The sequence below is a fragment of the Nematostella vectensis genome, chromosome 9, assembly GCF_932526225.1.
Source record: "Nematostella vectensis chromosome 9, jaNemVect1.1, whole genome shotgun sequence".
Lineage (NCBI taxonomy): Eukaryota > Metazoa > Cnidaria > Anthozoa > Actiniaria > Edwardsiidae > Nematostella > Nematostella vectensis.
In genome coordinates, this window is record NC_064042.1 from 3507574 (window position 1) to 3532460 (window position 24887).

A 24887-nucleotide genomic window follows, 5' to 3' on the forward strand; every position below is an offset into this window, starting at 1 on the left:
TCATCATCGGTATAGCCACGGAGAGGTTCGGTCTTTGTTTTCTTTTTCCATGTAGCTCCATCGGCAAGATAAGTTGAGAAATTTGTATCGAGAGACAGCGTATACATCAGGTTTTGCTTCCAGTTTTCAAAACTGGTGATAGTTTCGGTTTTAGATAGGCTCCATTGTTTTGGTGCTCTGTGAGTAGCAGCCATTTCTTCGGTAAATAAGTTGTGCTGTCACAGCGGCGTTTGCTGTTCTATTCTGTGATTTTTTTGGCGAAAGAGACGAAGGGACGAAATCCAGCTGCCACCACGCCAGTTGAATAAGACCACAAACTAGGACACAACTTGGAAACGCTTTAATCAACAGAGAACCAAAGCCAGTATCGTAACACAGCAAAAACAAGATGGCGGAGAAGTGGCAGGATTTGGTGAACGTAACATAACTAAGTACCGCTGACCGGTACTGGCGCTAAAAATAGGGTATCAGCGCCGTAGCCAGCATGAGGCAAGTGAGACACTCGCCTCGGTAAAATTTTGATGTTTAGTGTTTCACAATTGAAAGTATGAGTATGAGATAAAACACCTGCTTTTATTGGATTTATCATCCAGTGGCTAGCTTTGCCTCGGTAAAATTTTGATTCTGGCTACAGGCCTAGCTATTTGTATTTTCATCGGTGGGACTTTCGTAAGAATGTGGTTACTAAGTAGTGTAAATCTAAAGAAATGCCAGCTTTATCTTTTAAAGGCATTGTTTCGAGAATGATTAACTTCTATCAACAGCATGTGAGGATCACCGTTAGTGTTTTGCTCGTGCGCTGTCCCTTAAATACTTGATTGTGCCGTCACGTACCTGTTACCTCGAGCTAGGCTCCTGTTGTGGGAGTTTAACCTGAACTAGATTAGTTATATTGTGGTTAATAAATGTATAAATCATTTTATCATATTAAAGCCATCAACATACTTAATTGTATTCGATTATCGTTTTAAAAACATCACGACCAGTACTCATTTTCAACATTGTAATATTGCAGGATATTTTGATATAACAAACGTCAAATTATTTGCGTCAAAAAATTTCATAGAAATCTTAACAGAGCTACATTAGCTTAATATGTTTAACAATGTGCAACACATAACATTTTACTTCGGATGGTTTCAGTATATAATAAACGTTTTCCTCAAAAGGATTTATTATTTTAGGAGTTTATAGATTACTATTCATTATAAATATGTCGGACGTCATTGATAAATTGCGATTTCTTGTAAAGCATATGAAGATTACGAACTTGATTGCGTGATATAAATAATAATCGTGTGTGGGTTGTGTATAATTTTTTCGCCTTTTTTTTACAATAGGGCGTAATCGACCTATTTGTCATAAGTGAAGATGGATGGGGCATTTGCGAAAAGTGTTCAAAAGTGGTCTTCGAGAGCTTTCGACAAAGTTAGCGCAATTAAATAAAAATATGCTGCGAAAAACAAATACTCGTCCAGTAATTAATCTCTCTTTGACCAAACTACATGCAAAACGCTATTATTTTTTCGGTAATGTTTCCGACAGACATTATGAAATTAATTTTATTAAGATCAGTGAGTTTTAGATTTGTAATGAAGCTGTTGGCTATATATGCTGATAAAGATTGATTGCTTTGAACAGCTTTGTGAAATAAAGTAATTCGCTGTGTTTTAGGAAGCACGCGCTCCTTCTCCCATTTTCTGTCATTTACGCGAGTGCGAGAGACGAACGATCACCTAGCAACGTCTCACTAATAAAATCTGCTGCCCAGATACCGCGGCTCAGTCAGACACAGCCACACTCGTCAGACTACGCTAAGCCTTTTGTGACTCCCTCATAATCAAAATAAAGGATCTCTTGCAGGGTGTTGTGAATAAGATCTATCTTTGACTCTATTATCGACCTACGCAAAGGATTTCAGAGCTTCGTATTTACTTGGGTATGGTACCACTGTAATGAGTACCAAGACCCGTAGTTATCTTGGGCTGATGTTGGCCTTCTTTGCCGTATTCTGGAGTGCGATTGTAACAAGTTCTGCGAGAGGAGTAATTGTTCACGGTAAGTCATTCCTCCTTCATATTTGTTTAGAATAAATTGAGCCAAAGTATATGGGCTAATGAGCCAAGTATACTTCGCCTTTTTCATACCGTTTTATGGTAACCTCAAAAGTTTTTCAAGAGCTTTTGGTGTAGTTTTGAAAAGATTTGAGTATATTTTGAAAGGAAAGAACCCAACTTCTGAAAGCGATATCGTCGTTTAATTATTCATTGCTGAAAGAGTTTATCTGAAAGTTTTCAAACTAAAGCAAATCAAGCCCTTCTTGCTCCCATAACTCACCGAAAACATTCTCCGGTCAGTTGCATCAAGCTAAATGTTATCTTTTGAAAGTTTTTTGATAAATCGAGGCGACGAAGCGAAGCAAATTACACCACTCAAACATAACTGGAACTAAAAAAAAAACAAAAACAAAACAACAGAACAGAGCTGGAGTTTCAAACAAATTGACAATGCCGCAATTTAGTTGATTCCAACACTGATTGTGATTATACTATATATCAAGTATTTCAAAGGTTGTAGGTTTACACTATAACATATACAAACGTTTATTAGATATTTGCTCACATTATTCTTTTTAGAGCTAAAAAAGATTGCGAAGCTTTTACAAAAGTTGTTGATAAGTGTCACTGACTTGAATTGAATAATTTGAGACAGTTGGCAAATATACAGAAAAATATGTCTCATCAGAAATATTTGAAAATTTTGATGAAATAGGTGATAGAAGTGGAAAATTGGATTTCTTACTTTAAAGAGCAAATGATATCAGAGGGAAAAAAAACAAGTTGTTCTCTAGAAAGAAAAGTATTGAGCCAATTTTTCTTTATTGCTCTGCGTTGCCTTTTCTAAGAATGTGACTGGATAGAGCCGATAATTAAGAAACGCCCTGTAGAACATTATATAAAAAAAGTGCATGATATTTTCCTGAAATCTTACAATTTTATTTTTCTCCTAATGTAGCATTTGTTTAAATTGATAATAACAATGTTTATGTTTTATTTAGCGCTTTTAAGAGATATTAGAATGGTAAAGCCTGCAAAAGATCGGATTGTATTTCCATTTCGCATATGGCTAACCAATCCTCACATTCCAGAACATGCTCGAAATTCTAGCCCTATTGGCGCCTTCCGTGCGCGCGGCACAAGCAATTAGTTAACAGAGCAAAATAACTTGTAAATTTTCTTTTGAAAAATCGAGACATAATATTAACGACAAAACGCAACAAGGCGTGAGTTATCCGTAAACAATCAATCATTAGTCAACTGCCTGTTGTGTGCTGTTGTGCTGTTGTGTGCTGTTGAGTGCTCTAATCAAATGGAAAGTTTACAGATAATGCGACATTGTAATGGTGAAAAGATCAGTACAAAGGAACTGCAGGCTCGATCGCCCTTAGACACTTGTCTTTTTAGCGCTCGCTGACTCTTCAATGATTTACTCAATCATTAAAACAGAAAGAAAAGCATACAATTGCGGTAGTTTTACTAGTTGTACATAGTTGTTACATCTACACACTTTTTAAGAGTATTAAACATATACGCTTTGAATATATCTTACATTCTGAAAAAAGATAATTGAAACAAACGGGATGAAGTCTATTTGTTTTTTTTTTAGAGAATGCCTTTAAAATGATTTTAGATAGTCTTTTAGTACTACATGGCTGTTTTATCAAACAATTATCGCTAATTTTGAAAACAAAATAAAAACCTAATATCAGGGAAGCCTACATAATAGGGAGGCCTACATAATAGGGCCATAATAATGGCTGGGAGGCCTACATAATCATTCTTCATTGCTAGCATGCTCTCTCGCAAGCATCTGCGCCCTCCCAGCCACCCCAAAAGACATGCGTGATAAGCATCATTTAGAAAGTTGGAATATTGTCCTTTAACTTTTACACTAATAAACATTTTAAAGACGGTTTTCTCAGGGGAAATAACTAGGTTGTCTTAAAAGAGATCTCATATAAAGTGGTTACCGAGCGACCAAATAAGTAGTTTAATATTTAGTATTGCGTTAAAACAAGAAGGCTTCCCCGGGGTTGTTTACACTAGAAATCTTTTCTTCTAATTATAATTCGGGAGGATGATCTACAAGTAAAATACAAATTTCATAATAAAAGCTGAAGTTTAAGATTAAAACCGAGATGTCGCAGCTACAAGCTCTTAGATGGATTAAAACTTGAACCTAGCCATAATGTCCAGTTGATCTTGAAAGGTTGTCTTGTCGAATGGAACACTTCCAAGTTGATGAATGTCGAATGTCACTTACTCAAAAAAGTCAGTTTATTTTCTGGGCGTCATTAAGCATGGTCTCTCTCCCTTTCACGGCGCCTACACCCTTTTGATTGCTGCTATGTTTCACTTTTCAGAATCTTGCCCTAAAAATTGGACGTTGGTCAAGGGATTGTGCGTGTCAACCTTTACGTATCCTGCTAGTTGGGCAACCGCTGATTCAGATTGCCGCGCCAGCAATGCAAGTTTGATCAGCCTAAGCAGCAACATATCAAGAAATGATGCAATTTTGCGGTTCCTTAGAAACAGTGAGAGAAATATTACGGTGAGTATAATCCACTTTTAAGTTCTCTCTTTATATGGTATCAAGCAATGTTTTCAGGACAGGTCATGAGGAGAGTACGTTTAACTGCGCTTTTTTTTTTCTTACCACTCATATTACATTGAGGTCTGAGCACTATGTTTCTATTTATTACAATTTCCCAGACTGTCCTGGGCACATTTTTGCTATTTTTGAAAACGCGACAGCTATTGATTGAAAAAAAGAAAAAAACATGAGAGAAACCTGTTAATAAACTTGTCTCCTCACTCACGCCCCAATATATCCACCAATGAAGGAGATGGAAAATTTGTATAACAACTTCACTTCATATAAATTAATAATCTTGTTTTGAAAACTTCCGTTTTTCTAGCTCGCTCTGCCAACTCCTATTAGAGAATTTCATAACATAACAAGTCCGCTTCAAACTTTTTTTTTCGCTTTTTTGTCTCTCTAGAACTGTGTACGTCTGGAATTTCCACCTTAACTTGCAGGAATTCGTGTTAACTACAATATTGCAGGCCGCCATTTTGAAAATTTTGCCCAGACCCTAACGTTTTGAGAACTTCACTGGTTTCCCGCGCAAACGTCCCAGATTCTTAAGGACCATTTAGAAAAGCGAAAGTCATTGATTAATATGTGAAACTTACATTTTTATTTTCTTTCAGGAATTTCACCTTGGGTTAATGTTGTTTAACAAAAGTTTCTCCTGGTCGGACTCAACGAAGTATAACTACACTAACTGGCAAAACACAACTGCGGTATCGCAGGCTCGCAATCGGACGAATGAGACGTTCTGCGCATGCGTAAATTCTGAGCTATCCTTGTGGAGCCTAGACGCATGTAATAAGAGCCGGCGTTTTGCGTGTCAGCGGCCACCAGGTAGGATTTACCGTCAAAGTCGGATATACATGGCTGAAAGCCATACACGACAACAATAGCCATATATTATAGAGGAACCTTATCATTACGGACAGCCTGTTGAGGAACCTCATTATTACAGACACCCCGTTATTACAGACACTTTGTTATAACGGAGAACTTGCTGTTACAAACATCTTGTTATTACGCACACCTTGCTATTACGGACAATCGAAAAGGGCACCTCGTTATTATTATGAACACCCCGTTATTATGAACACCTCGTTATTATGGACAATTCGTTTTAAGGAACACCTCGTTGTAACATACACCTCGTTATTACGGATACCTCGTTTTAAGGGACGCCTTGATATTACGGACACCTCGTTAGTAAGGACACCTCGTTATTATAGACACCTCGTCATTACGGACAACTCGTTATAACGTTATAACGTACGTTATAAGGCCTCATTATTACAGATATACCTTATAACGTACACCTCGTTATTACGGACATCTCGTTATAATGGACACCTTGTTATGGCCACCTCTTTACAACGGACATCTCGTTATTATAGATACCTCGTTATTATAGATACCTCGTTATTATAGATACCTCGTTATTATAGATACCTCGTTATTATAGATACCTCGTTATTATAGATACCTCGTTAAACCGGACACCTCGTTATAACGGACACCTCGTTATTACGGACACCTTGTTATAACAGACACCTCATTATTACGGAGACTCCTTTCTAGCAAGTTTGAGGTATCCTAGAACTGAAGGGATTTTACGTTAACCAATAAGGAATAACTTTTTTAAATTTTGTCTTTTTCAGATATTTCTTGGAGTTGCCCGGAAACATGTAAGTGGTCGTCAAATTCATGAACACGTCTGATGCTCTTATCTACTTATTCTTTTCAAAGTAAGACAGTCATTTTTGGGGTTTGCAGTTCTTCATTTATTTCATTTTAACAACTAGTTCGCACTTATTCTTTAAGGTCCTTACAAAGTAAAATAAGATAAAAATAATTATTAATAAAAAATGTAATTAATAAAAAAAATCTAATGAACATCATGTATACATCTCTATATATCTACTATAAACGAATACCCGCGATATTTGCCCAAAACTGGAATTATTATCTTATGAGTAAAACTACAAAAACTGCAGCTGAAGCTATTGTACGAGATACTCGGAGAAATTGTAACACATAATGATAGAATATCATAATTTGTCTTTAGATTGTAACAGTAAATGTTCCCTCGAGCGTTCGCCACAGGGAAACCAGTTCTGCAACTGCACCCCAGGTATCTGCAATTATTATTATTGTTGTCATCAGCATCATCGAAATCATCATCATCATCATCATTACTATTATATATTATTATATATATATTTTTAATTTTTATGCCTTTTGTATCCATTATGTCGATTCTGATTGGCTAAGAGCGCGCGCTTTATTTTAAGAGTCACACAATCTGAAGGTCTTTACTAATAAGTTAGCTCAAGAGACCATGATGTAAGAGAACGAATCCCCCGTATTAGGGTATGTTCCAATGATGAAGTCCGTAAAAACTATTTTTAGAACAAGCAGTTATTTTTAGATACGTCTCTGATTGGTTAGCGCTCACGTTTCCTAGCAACATGAGTCTTACGCGCAATGTGATCCGGCAAAGGATGTTTTGGAAATATTTTGACCGAAAATACCTTCCTTTTTTACGAACGCTGTAAAAATGATCTTCCATAGAGTACGCTGGAGCCAATCAACCGTTTCTGGGACATTGAAATGCATAAAGTGCGTTATTTTAGGCTCTGGGTCAACTTCGCCAGTAAAAGTTTTCACTGCTGATTCGCAAATTATAATTTATATAACATTTAGATAACTGAACATTAGATAAGTTAACAGATAACAGGACACCACTTCATGAGTAGCATTGTGATCATGAGCCTTGAAGAGCAGCTAAAAGGATAAAAACAGGTAGCGAACGAAGTAAAGAAGTGCAGAGGGAAAAAATTGGTGTTAAATTGTACTAGGTCGGGGTGCCCATAACCAAATATGGCGCGACGAACCATGTATGGATGCTATGATTGACAAGCTCGCGCAATCTAAAAATAGCTTTCATGGACGACATCATGGGCCACGGGGATTCGTTCTCTTATATCATGGTCTCTTGTGATTCCACTTAGTGATTCCACTTGCGCAATGCATTTTTGTCGCGAAGATTCTTTTGTTTTCTAGTGTCATTCAATTATTGTTTTTTTATTATCATCATTACAATTAGCATCATTATGATTATAAACTTTTGTGTTCCCTTGTTTCTCCCTTACATTTTTCCTCTACATATTTTTTTTTCAGTCAACTGGTGCCCTAAAAATAATCCATGGGGTCAAACATGTGTAGGGAGAACAGCTTATATAGACTGCTCCCAGATTCAAGCAAATAGACAAGGTAAAGGATCTTAAAGTTATCATGATATCAACAAATTTGTGTACTTATTACACTTAATTTTAGCGACATCAAAATTTTGCGATTTTGAGAGGGCGATATTTCGCGATACTTTATTTTCGCGATTTCACTATTTTCGTAAAAAGCAGGCCACCATATTTTCACGATTTCGCGACTGACGAGACAATAAAATCAAGCAAAAAAAAGAGAAATAAAAATGTGCTTTAGTTACAAAATTGTAACAAAAACAAGTGTGGACTAGATTTAGTTCCACAAAAATCCATAAAGTTCAGAATTGTCCATCTCAGCCACTTACTGTACTATATGGTCACTAATTAACTAAATAGACAAGGTGTTTCTATAAAGCTTTTTACACGGTCAATATTTCGCTTAAAGCTTTTTGTGTACTCACAACTTTCGCGCATTCCAATTTTCGCGACACAATTGTTTTCGCGGCACTTTATTTTCGCGAATCTTTCAAAATCAAAGTGTCATAAGGCAGCAGGGGTTGAGCACTAGGGTCACGTGTCTCTCCGCCTCCCTGGTCATTTATTCTCATAACAAATAATCAGTAGTTTCTAATGTTTCTGTACCTTCTTCAACCCCTCTCCCTCATATTTCGAGTCCTGCTAAAGCTCTAAGTAGACCTAGTGTGACTGGACAGTGCTGAATAACGTATGCGCATGCGCGTGTTTTGGCGAAAACAAACAAAATCTTAGTGTTGAATCGTTCGAGTAAAGGTAAGAAAGGCTGACTTCGGTCGCTGTTTTGACTTACTGTACAGCATTAAAACCATACTGTACAAAAGACGACAGATTTGTTTGATAATGAGGGAGTCATATAGAAAATTATAGCCTTAGGTCTAGTTTTCTTAGCATTCGCCAAAATGTGACAGTTCGCCGGTAAAATGCCGCCATTTCAAAACAAAAATTTATATGATTTGTCAACATACACACATTCTGGTGTTCAGACATCCTCCTTTAAAGTCTTCCCTAGAGATGTGGCAATTTCCTGAAAAAATAATCATGGCTTATTTCAGTATCTTCCCACCCTAAATAAGATTGCAGGTATGCAATGTTTCTCCACCAATTTCGTTGCTCTTGCAACTCGCGGCCAAAAGGGGGTGACGTTGGGTTTTGCGGTATTGGCCCTTTTTTGTACGAGATTCCAGTAAAAGAGTGATATTTCAAACACTGCGAGGTGCGAGATTTTGCTTTCTAAACAGCGGTTTTGCGGTAAAAAAAATATATTGCGGTGTTAATAAGTCCTGCGTTGCGCGGGATCTGCCCTTTGTACGGGATGATCGAGCGGGAAACCTAGAAATGTCGGGTTGTCGCGCATGCTCTTCAAAACATCGCCATTCTTTGCGATATGCGACATTTCTCCTATGCGTTTTTTAGGTATTTTTGAAGATTTTGTGCGGTATTGTGGTTATACCCCCCAACGTCCCCCCCCCCCCCCCTCGGTAAGAAACCAAGAAAGAACGACAAACTAAACACTTTTATAATATAAAGATGTACAAACGATGGATAGAAGGACAAACATTGGAATTGAAAGAAGGTAAGAAAGACTGCCTTTAGAGTACCCCCACCCCACTTCAGGGTTTAGCCTTTAATGCTGTTATCCAAAATTTTTCAGGTAAATCTCACAAGAGAAACTCCAAGCAAGCTGCCAGCTTAGAGGAATGATGCTATGATAGGATGTATATTTGTATTATGTAGCTCAGTAAAAATAAACACAATCTGAGTAACAAATAAACTTGTATTTCTATTGTATGTTTTAGCACACAAATAGCAGGCGTAATTAATAATGCACCACCATTTTATGAACCCCCTGATAATTTAGTATGGGGATTTAGTGTGTCCATGGTTCTGTACAAGACAAGTGCACATTTCAAAGACTATTAGCCCAAAAAGCACAGAAGAGAGGCCAATGTTTGCAATTTCTACTAAAAACGCTTATACATTCACCTGGCAAATCCAATACAATACATAGTGTACTCTTCTGATGTGTTTATAGAATGCATAGTGTTTCAATTTAGAGAGTTTTAAATTCACAAGAGAATAAAAAAACATTTTGATGTATTTGTTTTAATTTTCCTGAAAACAACTTCCCTCTACATCCACTGGAAGCCTTTCCTCATAATCAACAACATCAAAATATGTTCTGCTATAAAAAAAATATGGGAATCGTCAAATTTGACTGAATGTTGGAAAATGTAAATAACATGATTACTTGTCATCCTTATTCTTACAAATAATTATACCCATAAGCAGTGATTGACCTTACTGCCATATGCTATTTGCACTGACAAAGTTTATAATTGAAATAAGTATATGGCTGAAATTGAATGCATGCTGGCTCCGTTTTTAGGCGTTGCCTGAATCTATATATTAATATTTATCACCCTAATATGAACCAGTGCGGGTTACGACGAATTGAGCAAAAATATGGTATTAATAACATTTTCTTTTTTCTTTTCTCCAGGGCAAGCTACCCGTCGTTGTAGCAAAATAAATGGTTTGATACAGTGGGAAAAACAAGATACTTCAAGTTGTAAAGTTGTTTCTACTCGGCCTCTGTCACCTACATCTCCATTTAAAAGTAGTGTAAAGCCATCAAAAGACCCTTCTTCTAATAACAGCGATGCAAAGGTATAAAGTTAGAATAACTCGCAATCGGGTGATATTAACGTCGAACTCTTCAATCCACATTGGTCTTTAATTACATGGAGACACTGTCTTGTGGTTAGGGGGAAAGGCTGCTATGTTTGGGGGGAGGGTTGTTATTTTTTTAGCATTGATTAGGGGGAGGGCCTCAATTTTTGGTACAGGGATTAGGGGAGGGCCTCAATTTTTGGTACAGGGTTTAGGGGAGGGCCTTATTTCTTTAACAGGTATTCTGATCAATTTCCGCCTCCTAAAAGTCTGGAATTTCATTTTTATTTCTCGGGAGAACCCCAGACAACTACAAAATAGATAAATAAATGTGATGCATCTTCTGGTTGCATGACTTTCGTTAGGCTGGCGCTGAATATAATATTATCCGCCCCTAAAGTGTGGCCTCTACTATTTTAATCTTTTGCAGTTTTCCTTTCAGATTGGTGGAACAAAAACATATCCTAATATGATTTTAATTGGGAAGGAGCTAATGATGGCTGTTTTCTATTTAGGTTTTAACAATAATTAGCATTTCATACATTTGAAAATGGCCAAATTTTCACAAAGGAAGCATGCCCCATATACACTATCATTTACACCCCTGACAAATGGGCTCGAAATCAACTTTTCTCCTGGCTTGGTGGTGTTTAAGGCCAGCTCAGCCGCCCCTTTATGGGTATGTTTAAGTCAGTGCCCCCCCACCCCCCTTCACACAATATTGTTTGCTTGTTCTGGGGGAAAGCCAAAATTTTGGGCCGCCTTTTTGGGAGAGGGTGCTTTAGATTGGGGGAGGGTCACAATTTTTGAACCAGAAAAAAATCTAAAAAACTAATAAACCTTTCCCCCCAGATAAATAATGACCTTTCCCTTAGGTTAACTAATTACAAATCGCTACAAGCCACCTGAAGGTGGTAGCCCCATATACACTATTCTTTACACCCCTGTGCTTTAGATTGGGGGAGGGTCGCAATTTTTTTACCAGAAAAGAAATTCAACTAAGAAACCTCCCCCCCCCCCCCAGATAAATAATGACAAATCGCTACAAGCCACCAGCAGATGGTAGCCAACGAAACAGTTTTATTGTATGAAATTAGGATGAATAATTTTCTACCAACGAATCGTATACAACAGAGCAGATGCACCACTTTATTCAAATATCACAATGCTGATCGCGACTGCCGCATACCACAATGTTGATCGCGACTGCCGCATATCACAATGTTGATCGCGACTGCCGCATATCACAATGTCGATCGCGACTGCCGCATATCACAATGTTGACCGCAACTGCCGCATATCACAATGTTGACCGCGACTACCGCATATTACAATGTTGACCGCGGTGCTGCATATCGCAATGTTGACCGCGACTGCCGCATATCACAATGTTGATCGCGACTGCCGCATATCACAATGTTGACCGCGGTGCTGCATATCGCAATGTTGACTGCGGTGCTGCATATCGCAATGTTGACCGCGACTGCCGCATATCACAATGTTGATCGCGACTGCCAAGTATCGCAATGTTGACCGCGAATGCCGCATATCACAATATTGATCGCGGTGCTGCATATCGCAAAGTTGACCGCGACTGCCGCATATCACAATGTTGATCGCGACTGCCGCATATCGCAATGCTGACCGCGGTGCTGCATATCGCAATGCTGACCGCGGATGCCGCATATCGCAATGTTGACCGCGGATGCCGCATATCACAATGTTGACCGCGGTGCTGCATATCGCAATGTTGACCGCAGTGCTGCATATCGCAATGTTGTCCGCGGGGCTGCATATCGCAATGTTGACCGCGGTGCTGCATATCGCAATCTTGACCGCAGTGCTGCAAATAGCAACGTTGACCGCGGTTTGTTTTGTTCAGATGGACGCGACCGCGGCTGCAATAAGGGATGAGTTGAACCAGCTCAAAGGCAAGCCTCTCTCTGAAGCCGAGGCTACGCAAGCCGTAAAGGTGCGTATTGCATTCATGTATTAATAATCTCCTTCACCCTAATTGGAAAGCAGTTGGCATATATCTGTTCATAAATTAGCCAAAATTGATAATCATCCAATTTTGTAAATTTTATAGAGAAATCATCCAGTATCCACTTATTTCACATAAGGTTGCACCCGCGAATCGATGTATCGTAACCCGCAGTGGTTCATTGGTAATGTATAAATGGCTGAATCCTGGTCTCTGAACGCCATGTGAACGTTTAGAGCTGCATAAACAGGAATGATAAGGCTTTCTAAACCTGTGTTTGCTTTTATTTACGCTTATTTTATTATTTATTTGATACCCATGAAGCACTGCAGGTTACGACAAATAGATTTTCCAAGTGCAACCTTATTTTAAATAGGTGTATACCTATATCATTCAAAAAGCTTCAGAATTTAACGCAGGAAGCCCGGTAGTAAAACTAGACACAATTTTGAAGAGTTTGAAGAGCGGATGACTTGACATTTAGTAGTTAATAGCTTTATTGCAATCATGTACTATCGTTACCCAAAAAAAAAAGTAAAAAAAAGAAGAAAGTACTAAAATGACAAAAAAAGGCGTCGACCAAGAGAAAAGATGAACTTTCATAACTGGCTGTATGCGGTCGAAGAAAAATAAAAACAGTACAAGCAAACGGGCTGTTCGTCTTCTCCGAGCTCAAGTTAGCCGGTTCTTGTAGAGAGAAATTGTTGGCGACCACGAACAAATAATACACACAGAAATAAACAGATGCACACGGTCATATCCAAATGCATACGGTCATATGCAGATGAACAAGGTCATATCCAGATGCGCACGGTCATATCCAGATGCACATGGTCATATCCAGATGCGCACGGTCATATCCAGATGCACATGGTCATAAACAAATGCGCACGGTCATATCCAGATGCACATGGTCATATCCAGATGCGTACGGTCATATCCAGATGCACATGGTCATACCCAGATGCGCACGGTCATATCCAGATGCGCACGGTCATAGACAAATGCGCACGGTCATATCCAGATGCGCACGGTCATAGACAAATGCGCACGGTCATATGAAGGCACACACTGAGAAATACAGATGTGCACGGTCATGGATATTTGCGCGTGCTAAAAATGATCACGCAGCCGATTATATATCCGTATTATTGCTATTTGTAGAAGTTTGCTGGCGAGCTCGGCAAGATGGCAGAAGCAGTGGATATGGTAAGTAGGTTATAGAAAAAGGCAGATGACAGAAGCCCCCGAGCTTTGCATTATTCCTTGAAAATATATAGCCTTATTCAGTCGTTAATTATCGGTATATTTAGTGCCCTCCTATTGGTCAACACCTTCGATCAATAATTATTTTTTTTGTAATCCAGATAGCATGTTTGTCGCATCCCTATTCCCTTCTTCACAAAGCCGTCAAGGTGGCCACGGTAGTGCGCGTCGCACCGTAACACTTTGTATTTGTGGCCCGACGGTTGCGCGCGTCGCCCCTTATTATTTTCTTTAAGTTCAATCGTTTGTTGTTATCGTTACAGACACCAGAAAATATTAATAAGGTCGTACAGACAGCAGAGGAGATCGGCGAAGTGATTGGCGAGGGCATAAAATTAAGTGGTCCTGTCCTTGAAACCAAGACAATACAATCCTACACACCAGGCCTGGGTATGTCGTATCTTCTCTTTCTCTTCTGATCTCCTTTGTGCGCCTGTTTGTTGTCGTTCATAATCCCTTTCGCTGATAAATTCATTATTGTTGTTTTTAGCTTTCAAATAAAACAATTGAATTATATATTTCAACACTTCTTAAGGAAACTCAACCTTTTATTGTTTTAGACTTTGGGGTGTCCTTAGTTCCCAACGACGAGTTATTGACGACGAAACCAACCAGCAATGGCGAAGTCCGCTTTCCCAAAGATGTGTTTCAGCGGGCTCATAAAGAAGGCATTACAGGTGATGATAAAGTTAGACCAGCATCCTATTATAATATTATAATAGGATTATTAAAATAACGGTCGATTAAAAGGATGATGATGATGATGATGATGATGATGATGGCATTTTCACAACGCCACCATTTTTGAAAGAGACGTATTTTAACTGGCTAATTGTTACGAACTAGGTGCTGTCGGAGTGACGATGTCATACCTTCATGAAAGTGGAAACCAGTCGTAAGTTATGACTTGATCGACAGAAAAATAATTCGACACTGCTGACGAAGACCTACAGACGACTGGCATCAGAGACGATAAAAAAATATGTGTAGTTATCTTAACTGTTATAAAAACTCGTTCTAAATCAAAATTTTGATAGAAAAAAAGAATATGATTAACAGAAATGCAAAGTTTTCGATTATTGATAGCAAAAGCTGTGCTGTTAAAGTCCACTTATTGCACCCATTTCCATCGGCTTGCTAGAGAAACTTTGAGATTAATCGATTACAGACAGACAGACAGACAGACAGACAGACAGACAGACAGACAGACAGACAGACAGACAGACAGACAGACAGACAGACAGACAGACAGACAGACAGACAGACAGACAGACAGACAGACAGACAGACAGACAGACAGACAGACAGACAGACAGACAGACAGACAGACAGACAGACAGACAGACAGACAGACAGACAGACAGACAGACAGACAGACAGACAGACAGACAGACAGACAGACAGACAGACAGACAGACAGACAGACAGACAGACAGACAGACAGACAGACAGACAGACAGACAGACAGACAGACAGACAGACAGACAGACAGACAGACAGACAGACAGACAGACAGACAGACAGACAGACAGACAGACAGACTCAAAAATACATATATACAGACAAAAGAACATAGAGAAGATACAACCTTATTTTATCATATTTTCCCTTAGTAAGAAGCAGTCGTATACCAATTTTGCAGCCATCCCTGCTATGTTAGCTCTAGGATTTATTATGAGGTTAAAGATTCTTTTTTGTGAAGTGTTCGTAGTTTGTAAATTTTGGAGGAATTTTTATTTTAAGTCCCCTTCCCCTCCGCAACATCATGATTATAATATTACGTTTCTACAAATAGGATCCTGAATAGCGGGATCCTATCGACGACGGTCCAGAATGTTTCTGGCGATGCCATGAGGGGACTGAAAGAACCTGTGGTCATCGTACTTAACAAGACTAAGGTAAATAAAAACATCTTTTGATAGAATTTGGTAAACGCAATAAGCAAGGCTAAGGTATATAAAAAGTAAATGGAGCTAATTTTACACTACCCACAATACATTGCTAAACAAGAAAATGGGGATAGTTAAAGTCAAACAGGGCTAGCATCAAGACCATTATCTACAAAATGATATTGGCTTATTATGAACAAATTATCGGATGAGGTTTTAGTGATATCCGGAATAAGCAATGTCAATGCAAGTGGAATCAGGCGAGGCCGAAGTAAAACACATTGTCATGTAAACAAAATTTATTTCCGATTTTCACAAAGGCCGCTACTTCTCACAATCGAATCTTCGCGCCCTAGGCCCAAGATGCATTGCACGCATAATCACTTGTCTGTTTATCTGCTAGCTGATAATTCATAATGCACTAATCAGCTAGCTAATTAGCGAAGACCCTCAGAATGCGTGTTTCTCAAAATAAAGCACGACTTCTTAGCCAATCAGAATCGGCAAAGTGAGTACATGCAATTATGATAGTATTTTTATTTTAATTTTTGCAGAGTACAAAACAGAAATCGATGTGCGTTTACCTGGATGTCTCTAAAAGGTGACGTGAAGGAGAACACGATATCTAATCAAAGTTCGTTCCTCTTCAATTTCATTTAAATCAGAGCCTTAACAGACCTCATTATACAGATCCATCAATTGGGGTAAAGTAACTCCCCTACTGGTCATACGTAGAAGAACTAAAGCATTTTGCAGAACTAACCGGTCAAGGGAAAAAGTAAAATCAGCTAGATTTGGGGAGCTTCGCTAAGCACAACCTCATGTTAATTGTCATTTCCTTTAATATTTTAATAATAAGGGTGGGTGGGGTAGTGGTGGTGGTGGCGGGGTGGGGGTAGGGGAGGGAGGAGGGGGGGTGGCGACGTGCCTCCAGTGCCCAAACCCTGGTACCGCCCTGAAAATATGATGTTCTTTTATTAAATTGATATTTTCTAAATGTCACCTATCAACAGCCAAGCGGAGTGGTCTACGTTTGGCTGCTGGGAGAATACGTCAAACGCGACACATCTGGAGTGCCACTGCAATCACACAACAAGCTTCTCGCTCCTGCTGGATGTGCATGGGGTGTATGTGAGTAATGGCCTGCCTGTTGAGCCAGTTATAAATTACTTCAATCCTTTAAGATCCTTCATGGGCCTCAACACCTCCCTCTTGATATACCCCCAAAAAGGAGCTTTTTAGGGCCAGCAGGAAGTTATAGCTGTACAGGGCGTGGCAGGGGGTGGAGGCACTGGGGGCACGTGCCCTTACAATATTTTAAACATTTTACGGAAATGACCAGGAGGGTGGTGGCCGTCCCCCCCCCCACCCCCAATATTTACGTGGCCTGCTACGGCGCTGCTGTAAAGCACCGTAAAAACACCTTGTTTAGCATTAATGTTGCCAGCAGAATGCTGACGCACAATTGTAATGAAATGATCACAAGGGGCGTGGCTCTGCCCTACCCCAAGTAACTTGAGGCATGTTACGGCCCTGTTTGCCAATCGAATAATAGATTTATATCGTCCTAATTGGATAGAACTGTCTACATAGCCAGCATAGCTAGTCGCTGTAACATGCAGTTGATTTCCTTTTTTTTGTGTGTAGGATGACGGAACGATACCAAAGGAGCATAGGTTTGCTCTTCAGCTCGTATCACTTATTGGCTGCGGCGTCGCTTTGTTGTGCTTTGTAGCAGCTCTGCTAGCCTTCCACATTACAGGGAAAGATAGGCACAGGTATATGGGTAAAATGTAAAATTTATTTGGAGAATTTCACACGCGAAAAACGGGTCGACTACACGCAAACTTTCTCACAGAACGAGTGCGTCTCGCGCCTGTTTAAATGTTGACATACATTTGAGCTGCACTTTATGTGTCTACTTGATTCGATCAAGTATATTGTTCTGATGGCCAAGAGGACCATAAAGTTTTATATCTTATCGAATCTTAGCCCTCTTTCTCTTTGATTGATGGTTAAGCGGTGGTCAACGTAAGACAGGGGTCTCTCTCAACTGCCATTTTGCCATCCTAGAATTAAACCAAGAGCAAGAAAGCATTCATAAATAGTTATCTTCCCATTGACAAGGGCTCTTTAAAATAAGTTTAGTAGTCATGCTATATTTTTCATCTTTTGCAAATCACAGGAGGAAGACTGAGACAATGACGATCCATAAACACTTTGCCATCGCGCAGATCTTTGCGCTCACATTATTCCTCGTGGCCTACGTCGCTGTTGATATATATGTGAGTAAATTACACACCTCCATTACGCGACACTTTATATTGTTTCACCCTTTGCGGTTTACGTTCTCAGCCCAGCACAGTAAAGCCATAGCCAACCGAAACGCAAGTCAGCACAATTTGTCGCAAGTTCTGTGAACTTGCGCTACGCAAGTTGTCACAGATAACAAAACTTGCGTTTCGTTGGCCAGCGTTCCCTTCTTTTTTTTTTGTAATCTGGCTTGTCGGTGAATGCACAGCAGCTTCTTATGATGTTCATACTGCTACGTTTGCTTACCGTTGTCACGCGTCTTGTCACGTGTTATTTAGGAGCTAACCCCTCCTTTGCTCCATTTGCTTACAGTCGTCACGTGTTATCCAGGAGTTGTGCCCTCCACTTCTCCATTTGCTAACGGTTGTCACGTATTATTCAGGAGTTGTGCTATGCCGTAGTCGTGATGCTGCATTATTCTTTCCTCGCCGTGTTCCTATGGATGTTGATTGAAGGCTTCAATCTTCACCGTGGTCTGGTACAGGTCTTTCTCACTAGCAGCAGAATGAAAGCCTATTGCTTGCTGGGATGGCGTAAGTTTTACTTTTTTGCGCATATGTGTGCCTGTACCGAATAATGCGATGTAGCCTGGCCTTGACGAAGTTTAAGTTGACCTTCTTGTTCGGATCATCAGCAGAAGTACGCTTAGGCTTATGGGGGATGGGAGGGGGGGGGAGTTGGTGGAAGAAACCGATTTTCTCTTATTCCCCATTTACAGCTTGTGTTCTACCCAATGTGCACCATATTGAATCATTTAGCTTTGAAAACTGTGTTGTTGTTTTTTTTTTCGCAGGGATTCGTTTTTATTATTACAGGCTTTTTAAATTGCACACACCCCGGTCTCCTTTTAGACAACATAGAACAGCGACAGCCTTGATTGATTATATTCCTTAGATGTCTAACGCGTGTTCTCTCTTGGTAGTGACACCTGCTGTCGTTGTTGCTATTACGGCTGGAGTGACGCAAGGAGAATACATCAGAGATGATTTGTAAGTAGAGCAAATTTGGCATTGTGGTAGAGCAATGTGGTGAGAGCTAAGGTGGTAGTGGCAGTGAATAAGAGCTAAGGTGGTAGAGCCAATTTGGTAGAGCCAATGTGGCAATGTGGTGGAAGCAGTGTGGTAAAGCCAATAATGTGATAGAGCCAATGTTGGAGAGCCACTGTTGTGTAGAGTCGATAAGGAAATAGGAAAAGTCAAGCAGGCAATATCTTACCGCAAATCACAGCTCGCAATCATAGTTCGGCATTATCTATTTATGTGGAGGAAGGATAACCCAAACCTCAGAACAGAGAATCAATCCCGTGGTCAATTGGTAAGAGCTACAAAGCACTACAGAGGGTTCTGCGCCACCTCCCGTATATATTAGTTCACGTAAATGATTTAGTTTGTTTATAAATAGCTGCTGGATCTCCTACAAGTACATATGGGTATTCGCTGGACCGGTTGCTGCCATTATCCTGGTATGTATTTGATTTCGTACATTTCTTAGAATTATAGATAAATAAATTTGTGTAATATAGCCAATTAAACAAATATATTGATTCTCGCTTCTTAATGCGCAGATCAACTTTGTAATTCTGGTGATAGCTATACGTGTCATGATTCGTCGATCTCGCTACAAGATTAACCACATGGTGGAGAACACGATGTCGGAGATGGAGAAGGAGTTGAGGTAATTATCATTTATAGGCGGCGAACAATGCCGGAGCCCGCTCTTGTAGAAGGAGAAAGAGATAGAATTACAATTATTTTCCTAGTTTCCGACAAAATAAATTTTGTTTGGGTTAGGTTAGCGTTTGACGGGATAAAATTCTGGAACAATGCACATCTTAATGTCTTGCTCTGTTGATGTTTCTTGTGCATGACAGGATTGCGTTCAAAACCACCATAATCCTGATGCCCTTGCTCGGCCTCACGTGGTGTCTGGGGTTCTTCGCGGCACATGACAGCGTGGGCAGCCTCGTTATACAGTACGCGTTCGCTATAATCAACTCCCTCCAGGTAAGGCACAGAATAGCATACAATCTCATTCGCTATCGTCGACTCCCTCCAGCTAAGGCTTTTAAGCGTAGAATCTCACTTTCGTTGCCAAGTTTTGTAAAACGACATATAATGGTTCGAACTCAGAGCAACTAAAAAATGATATGTTGCTGTAACCGTAGCATTGCTGTTTTTGTCTCTTAGTGCGTCTTTCACATTATTTAGTAATCTCAGGCGCGTACACAGGGGGGTTCGCACGCCCCCCTTGGCGGCCAAAAAGTGCGTCATTTCTTATTAAGGAACCTTCAAATACTTTGCTTTTTTCATATGATACCTATGACTGCGCACACCCCTCAGTCAATCCTTGGAACGCGCCTGAATCTTCATCTGTTGTTCATTATTTATTATTCATTTTCTATGTTCTTGTCCAGGGTTTGTATTTCTTCATCGCTCACTGTCTCTACGACGAGGACGTAAGTCATTATTCAACAGACAATATATCAAGATTTTCCTAATTCTATTTTTTAATATATAGTTCATAACAAACACTAATACATCGCTCATGGATCTGAAGTGACTTTAGAGTTTCATTTGGCTTCATGAGGCACAGTTTTTCTTTTCCGCAATCGTTCATGAGTTTTTTTTTTTTACTTTTATCAGTTAAGTATACACACTTTTGTTTAGTACTCTTCCGAAAATCTTCACCATTGGATGACCTTTGGCAAATAGATAATAATCGAATAAACAATAAACATCGATTTTTCTCGCTCCATTTGCATCACGGTCTTCTTAACTCGACTCTCTAAATCTTCTAAAATATCAGCTGTAAAAAAATCTCATTCCGTTGATTTCCTTTTAAACATTAATAAGATTGGCGTTTTGATCGTAATGGATCCCGACGGCACCTATAACCGTAAAAAAATGAAAAAAATAGCTGTTTGTTGTTTAAACGTAAATGTATTGACTGCCCGGCATTTCCTTCGTACAATCTGTTATCCACCTTGGATTTTTAATTGTCATTCATATACTCTTTTTGCCTCCCGTAACTTATATTGCCTATAATATGGCGCTTAGGTAATAATTTACATCTGGTCATCCTTAATTTTCATAATCCGCGTGTTTCATTAACGGCATGGCGTTTTCCCCGTAAATTCAGATTAAACGAATCGTGTCTCAGAGACTGGCTACAGTGCGTGTGGGAACCCCTGTGAGTAAAATGCGCGCGCTTTTGCACTGATGCGCCTTTGTACTGATCATTTTACTTAATATTAATCACTGATTTCTCATTAATGCGATAATCAGTACACTGTTCGCTAATAAATTTAATAACGAAATCTGTTAGTTAACAAATATGTTATGTGTTTCATGAATTATAAATTAAGGCATATAATAAATAGTGGTAAAATGCATAATATGATATTATCGTAAATAAGTCGCCTGATTTCCGGCTTCATAACTGATTAAAAGACATACAATCACAGAAAGTTTGTGCAAACTCAGTAATGATTATCATTTTCATCATCATCATAATTACTTTTTAGTAATACTAAATTGGAGTTGCGAGCATGTATCCCCATTGCACTGTAAGTCACTACCCTGGTCACCATGACAACTATCTTATTGACAAGAGCCTCACTAACCAATCAGGTTGCAAATAAATTCCTCCAGTGATAACTGAATAAGGGAAAGTGGTGTTCGTATGCTACTTGGCTATTTCTCTATGAACTTTGCTATTCACCAAATAGTGGGTCTTACTTTAATTAAATGCGTTAACCGTTGAATGCGTTAACTGGTGATGCTTCATAACTCTTCCCTGTGTGATTTCTACAGGTAATACGTGCAGCCAATAACACCTCTGTGCGTGTAAAAACCATGTTTCGACGAACTCTTTCGCATCACACAGCCAGCTCAAATGTCTCTGGATCCAACGAGTCAAAACGGGTCAAAGCAGAATACAACGAAGGCGCATTTTCGCCAAGAATCGAGCACTTCGACGGGATTGCACCAGACCTCAAGGTGTGACCACCTCCCCTCCCCCACCCCACCCCCTTCGGTACAAAAAAATACTCATAGCTTGAAGGGTCCTCCAATTCATATTAGCCATGTCTCGATTACCAAACTCTTGGCCTTTTTGTCTCGTGGTCATTTATCAATCTCGTTGTATGCATTCAAGTTGTATCGCATCCAAAAGTGCGCAAAGTCAACGATTAGTTAAAAATCCTAAGATCATACATTATCGCCCAATGGATCACAGTGCTTTTAAATTGTCTTAAACACTCCATTCAAAGGCATCAAATTTAATTTCCATATTTGTTCTAGCTGGAAAATATCAAAGACACAGAGCTGGTTAACATGCCGCATCGGACCGGACAGCCGGAAGAAAACCATCCGTCCTTGTCGCCGCCCGATTTAAAAGATGCTCCCCGCAGCGAGGCACATTCTAAACGCCGACCAAGTTCGGCACGTGCTCGAGCCAATTCGACAGATTCCGATGACAGCGTTTTTCATGAAAGCGCAAATCAAAGCGAGACCGGAGCAGACACGCGACCGCGAACACGCACGCTGTCTGGGCGGTCAGCGGCGAGCACGGAGAGCTCCGGTCTTTTGAAACGGACGCTTCAACGAGTGGCGTCGGCGGACCAAAAAGTGCATTCCGCCACAGGGTCTCCAACAAGGTCGAGGGTCAACTCCAATGACAGCCCAACCTCCATGGCCTGGGGAAGTCCAACACCTCTTAGCAGACCCAACTTGCTTAGATTAAAAACATTGTCAGACTCAAGCACATAAGCACTCTTTTATTGATGCGGGCACTGTGACATTATTAGGAGAGGGTTCAACAGTAGCCCGCGTTGCCGTTACATCGCCGCTCTACATTCACCTTCCCCTCTATTTCCCACAACTCTTTGCGACGCGCGCGTGAAACAGGAGGCATCAAAATTGTAAACAAGATAGCAAAGTTTGTTTTTATCCTCGGTTTCACGCGCGCATCGCAAATATTTGTGGACAGATGTGGGGAAGATGAATATGCTCTGGGAGATTTTCAAACAAGGAAAACAAATGCACCATTGGATGGATTTCATTTTAGCAAAAATTGCACTCTCTCGAGGGAATAGAGATTTAAGTTTTAGAAACCATGAATAAAAAAGACAATTCTCACACAATGTTTATAATGTAAGATAGAAACGGTTAGTTTATAAAACAACATTAATATTTATAGAGAGTTTTCGAATAGAATATCACATTTTGTACAGCGCAAACATTAACATGAATATAAAGGACAAATATCTCGAAAAAGATGTGTATGCTGAAGAACTTTATGTAGAAGAGTGAAGGTGAAAGAAAAGTTATGTGATCATAAATTAAGAACATGATTTCAAAAATAGCCTTCAAAATAAAAGGTGGTGGCATGCTGTATTTATTTATTCACTTTTAGTTTTACCAAACGTGCTCACTAAAAGGTGGTAGCATGCTGTATTTATTTATTCACTTTTAGTTTTACCAAACGTGCTCACTTAAAGGTGGTAGCATGCTGTATTTATTTATTCACTTTTAGTTTTACCAAACGTGCTCACTAAAAGGTGGTGGCATGCTGTATTTATTTATTCACTTTTAGTTTTACCAAACGTGCTCACTAAAAGGTGGTGGCATGCTGTATTTATTTATTCACTTTTAGTTTTACCAAACGTGCTCACTAAAAGGTGGTGGCATGCTACATTTATTTATTCACTTTTAGTTTTACCAAACGTGCTCACTAAAAGGTGGTGGCATGCTGCATTTATTTATTCACTTTTAGTTTTACCAAACGTGCTCACTTAAAGGAAGAGAAAAAGGGGGGCTAGTTTTAGAGAAGTCCTTAATTTAAATAGGGAGGCCAGCTAGATCCTCCGTATAGAAATAGATATCACGAAAAATAGTTGTTTCTGCTTATTGTACAAGGTGTTTAGGTTGTTAAGCAAAACAATGGTTGGAGTTATAAAGCAGAAATGTTTACGTGGTTTCGGTGTCTTTTCTGGTTACTCTATAAACCGTGCAATCGTGACCTCCAGAAGAAAAGTCCATTCCCCTACTCATAGACACACAACGAGGTTGCACGGGGAAGGGGGTGGGGGGCGGGGGCATTGTGAAATCGAAGAGGAAAAAAGAAGGGGTACGTGGGTTTGACATAGTACAGATAAAAACGATACAAACAATTCACCAAAGTATAATATCGACTTTTATCAAGGAATCAATTTATGCATGTAACTCTGTTGTACATGTAAATACTCATAAAAAAAACATCTCCGCTTACGAAAAGGATGGGGAAGCAAGGCTTCTTGCCGCCCGCCGCCCTTGCAGCCCGATATATAATTTTGTAGTAACGCCCACACCACATTTTGTTATTATAACACTAGTGTATGGTACAACATTTGCAATAACCGTTGTACCCAAATGGGATATCAAATATTCCTTCACACTTCTGAGACCGTTTTGGAACTAGTCTTTTAGAAGCGCAGCTGTTAGAACAATAGCTTCTTTATCCTCGAACTACATTTATGTATCTTCAGTTTACCCCTCAGGCTTTCTTGTAAATAGCATTTATTGTTCCATATCCATTTGTAAAATAAACACACACCTGATTGTTCCCTACCGCCGATTTCAGACATCAAGAGACAATGTAAGGGAGACCGCTTATGGGCATCATTTCATTTCATATTTCATTTCATTTTTGTTTGCGTGTATGAAATGTATGAATCAGCCAGCTAGTGTTATATTTGGGTTTTATTAACAATCCACTAAAATAGTTATGGAAAAACTTAAAATACATTCGGGCAAGTCATTAAAAAAAAACGTAAGATATTGAGAAAATAAAACTTAAAAAACAAAAGTTACAAGAGAT

General features: G+C 39.5%; 1 protein-coding gene across 2 annotated transcripts; it reads left to right on the plus strand.

Annotated features, from left to right (window-relative positions):
* The first annotated feature begins 1780 nt into the window (after positions 1–1780).
* LOC5517254 (adhesion G-protein coupled receptor G6) lies at positions 1781–24001 on the plus strand. Of its 2 annotated transcripts, XM_032387383.2 has the most exons (26): positions 1781–2058; positions 4424–4611; positions 5274–5487; positions 6309–6335; positions 6716–6781; positions 7831–7923; positions 10408–10574; positions 12460–12549; positions 13726–13770; positions 14091–14217; positions 14388–14504; positions 14674–14722; positions 15623–15725; positions 16271–16317; positions 16730–16847; positions 17364–17494; positions 17902–18001; positions 18412–18562; positions 18952–19018; positions 19431–19491; positions 19594–19703; positions 19900–20032; positions 20443–20484; positions 21168–21218; positions 21842–22027; positions 22331–24001. In XM_032387383.2, the coding sequence occupies exons 1-26, from the start codon at positions 1956–1958 to the stop codon at positions 22796–22798; spliced, it is 3054 nt and encodes a 1017-aa protein (XP_032243274.2). In that variant the 5' UTR covers positions 1781–1955; the 3' UTR covers positions 22799–24001. The 2 variants fall into 2 exon arrangements, with proteins under 2 accessions (XP_032243274.2, XP_001637274.2); XM_001637224.3 differs by lacking the exon at positions 21168–21218.
* Positions 24002–24887: the final 886 nt, after the last annotated feature.